We start from the raw sequence: 4059 nt of genomic DNA on the forward strand, positions 1-4059 counted from the left end.
ACCGTCAACACTGAAATTATAAGTAAACATTTCACCATGAGGAATTGGACATTGTGTAACCAATGGTGGACCATCCATTTGTGTTGAACCAGCTTGGAACATACCATGAAAATGCAAAGTAGTATTTGCAGTATCAAATCCGTTAATTAAATGTAAAATAACGCGATCATATTTCTTAACTCTCAATGTAGGTAATGGCCAACTTCCATTAAACCCAATCATACTTCTATTGTAGACACCATCGGGGTTAAGATCGTGAACCCAGCCAGTCTTGAACCACCATTCATGAGTCTCGGCGGCTATTAGCGTTGATAAGAACAATACTGATAAGAAGCTCCACAATCTCATTCTTGAAGTCAGGAGTGTATTGATATGTGTGGAAAATGCCAAGAAATGAAAATAAGCGACAGTATTGTAGCTATCTCCTTGGACTTTTTAGTGTGATCTCTTAAGGGGGTTAGAAAATGTGTCAAAACTTAATGCAAACCCGTTATAGATGTCTTGGCAACAAAGAAAATGTGTTTTCTTGGCGTCAATGAAATTTGCGTGAAGGACTCTTTTTCTTGGCAGAGCGCAAAAACAAAATAAAGATATCAAAGACTAAAACTGGTTTAGTTTTTCAGTGAATGGTGGTAAAGTTCTTTGGGCTAATGCTATAGCTAGTGGAAAGGAAAAACAGTTTGAGCAATTTTTTTGATTCCAATTCAAGGGAAGATTAGATGGAATATAAATAATTTTATGTGGATGGAGTATTTTTGACGGAAAGGGCTTTTATGAAAAAAAACAAAAAAAAAAAAAAGAAAAAGAATTTAATATTTTCCATCAGTTACACAAATTCAAAAAAAAAAACAAATTAACTTACCAAGGCGACAAAACAAAACAATGTATAAACTCTAGAATTATGAAAAGAGGAGTTACATGTTTAATGGAAAGCTTCCTCACCTCTTCAACGTCTGTAGCTATTGAGCGACATCAGAGTATATTATGAGCATTGACAATATTATAACCCATGTTGGCAATTTGTTGAATTCGGTGTGGCTGCTCATAAAAAAAAGAACTAATTTGGTTTTCGTTGGAACGTATACAGGATTGAATTGTTTTCTCAGACACTATTCTCTAATTGGCTACTTCGATATATTGTATTGCAATATGTTGCATTGTTTTTATTATGTACAATGTACTAAAATTAAAAGCTACTGATTAAATCTGATAATGTACAGCGGCATAAAGTTTATTGTTTCATTTGTGTTAAATTAGTATTTTTGTTGCATAATGCACGACTCGCATTTTAATCTCTGTTTTCCAAAAGTAAGAAGTTTATTGGATAATGTAACAACAATGGATTTTAACCAAACAGGTCATACAGTTAATTGTAACATCGCTTAATGACAAATGAAAAAGGGAATGGTTAACAATAGTAACAAAATATGTCAAGAATAGGATATTATTAACTATTTAACAAAATCTAGAATTAGTGGAGCCTTTGCGTTATTGTGCCGTCCCATTCAAATGAAAGGAAATGTTAGTTTTTGCGTATCTATTCGAAAACAGAGTGAAACCCTTTTCCTTTCAATGGCCCTTCGTTTGATTGATTGAAAGTCATTTGATATCTATATTATTTTTCATTGGTTGAAAACGGTTCTATTCGACAAAGGCGGCTCAACTTTAGTTTCTTCGTATAACAAATAGTTATGTAGGCTTTAAGCTACATATCAAATATGTTGTTCCTTACTAAATATTAAATTCAGCGAATTACAAAAAATTGTCTTTTTCTTTTTTGTCTGTCTGATTCTATTTTGTATTTGTGTTATTATTAACAGTTGATGTTTTATATTGTTTGCGTGAACACCTGTCAGTTTTTTGTTGAGTTATAACAACAACTCTAAACACGTTGTTGTAGTTATATTGTATTTGAGCCGTTTCCTCGGGATTCGAAATAATTTAAATTGTTATTCATCTGATTGGATATACCTTAATTGTGAGTGAGTAGTTTTGATGATAAAAGCTTTGTGTGTATTGTGTGAGATTTTCCAAGCTGGTGATAAGTTTGGTCTTTTGGTTTGACATTTGTCCACAAAATATACCATTTCGTACCTATATTTTGCAACCAAAATATGTCGATCCTCTTTGTTATTCGATAAGCGAGTATCATTTCATCAAATACAATAATCTTTGTACCATTGTTCTTCCTCGTTTAGCTCCAACGAAAAGGCACTTTCAAGTCCATCTCGCATCTTTCTTACATTTTATTAGGTTTAGCACGGGTAAAGGTTTATTAACTATAATCATACTATATTTATATATGTTATAAAAGAACGTGATAGAAATGAGTTTGATCCTTGGGGGGTACAAGAAAACACATCATTCCTATATTAAAAATGGGTTGGGGGGGGTAAGTATTTGGGCGATCTCTTTCATCAAATCTCTAAAAAAACATGTTACTTCTTCCGCATCTCCTGAACTATCTCAGTTAACATTATGGTCTAATTGAACAACGCTGTAACACTGGGAACCTACGGTCAAGGGAAAAGTATTTCAAAAAGACCCTGTATCTTTTCTTGATACTTTATAGCAAAGGGTCTTTACGCACACACTTTTTAACCACCTTCTCCCTCTCTTGTCATTCTAGCATCCAACTATTTGTAATTAAAGAAGCTTTGCTTCTTTCCTTAATGTTTATGAGTTGAGGATCCTTCAGTTGAAGAAGTTTGTCTAACAATTTCAGCACCGCTATCATCTTCATCATCCAAATCAACATCCAAGTCTCTTGCAACTCTTTCTTCAACATCGCTAATATCTTGCATACCGTAAAAGGCAATAGCAGCCAAACCAACTACTCCGGCAATACATGAAAACACCAAGGCAACAATACCTCTAGCAGTAAATCCGGTAGGTAATCTCTTGTGTTGGACGTTTTCACCGGTTAAATCTAACAAATGAACATCATTACCAGCAGCATTACCTTTCCAAGGAACACCAACTTTTTCACAAATTTCCTTGTGGTTGTCTGTAATTTGTTGAGTTGCGTTATTTTGGATTCCGGCTGGGTCCTCAACCAATTGAATAGCCAAACCTTGATCCAAATGCCATTCAATGTGACAGTGGAAAAGCCAAACACCTGGATTATCAGCCTTGAAACGCAAAACCATGTATGACTGTGGTTGCAAGAATACAGTGTCTCTCATCATTGGGTATTCTGGCCATTCAGCATGGTCGCTTGCATTGTAGGCAACTGGATCATCATCGTCATCAATAGCTTCATGTCTTTCAATCAATTGGAAAACGTGACCGTGCAAGTGGAATGGATGTTTACCAGTATCCAAGTTGTTGAGCACAATATCAACGACGTCATCCTTTTGTAAGACAAATGTGTTTGTGTTTGTACCGTAAACCAATTCATTACTAGCTTCATCACCGGCTGACAAGACAGTGAGTAAAGTTGGCACCCTTGGCTTAGTGTAGGTGATGTTGTTGAAGAAAGCATAGTTGATACCATCACCCAAGTTATCCATTTGAACTTGAATAGTAACAGTGTAATCAGCATCATCATAAAGTTTCTCTTTTGACAATGGTACAAGGTAGAAATCATCAAAGTATGCATCAAGTTCATCTTGAGTCAAGTCATAGGATTCAGCTTCACCAAGTTTCTCATTATACATGATGGTGTTGGTACCATTCAATTGCAAATCATCTGGTTGAGTATCCAACATATCAGGGTCAAGTCTGTGCATGAACGCATAGTTTTTATCAGTGGAGTTCTTGGTGGTGACCAAAACAGTATATCTTTGAGCGACAGTGATGTAAATCAAATCGGTGGTGTTTTTCTCAACATAAACACCATCAACTTCAACAATGGTCATATCATGATCTTCCATCCAAACGTAATGAGACAAGAATCTACCCATATTGATAATTCTCAACAAATAAGTCTTGTTTGGTTCAACTTTCCAAGTTTCATTTCTTGTTTCATTAAACAAGATATTTTGTGGAATCAATTCAGCACCAGTTGGATTGAATCTACTCAAGAATTTTGGCATTAACTCTTCTGATTCTTCATGA

The 4059-nt window shown here is 35.0% G+C and overlaps 1 protein-coding gene across 1 annotated transcript; it reads right to left on the reverse strand. All coding sequences in view use genetic code 12, as the record gives it.

The window, feature by feature from the left end:
- Window positions 1-2669: 2669 nt before the first annotated feature.
- Window positions 2670-4037, reverse strand: CORT_0F04570 (Fet3 multicopper oxidase; the record flags this gene model as incomplete). Its single annotated transcript, XM_003870760.1, has 1 exon — window positions 2670-4037. One exon carries the CDS (start codon window positions 4035-4037, stop codon window positions 2670-2672), a length of 1368 nt encoding a protein of 455 aa, XP_003870809.1.
- Window positions 4038-4059: the final 22 nt, after the last annotated feature.

The sequence above is a fragment of the Candida orthopsilosis genome, assembly GCF_000315875.1.
Source record: "Candida orthopsilosis Co 90-125, chromosome 6 draft sequence".
Lineage (NCBI taxonomy): Eukaryota > Fungi > Ascomycota > Pichiomycetes > Serinales > Debaryomycetaceae > Lodderomyces > Lodderomyces orthopsilosis.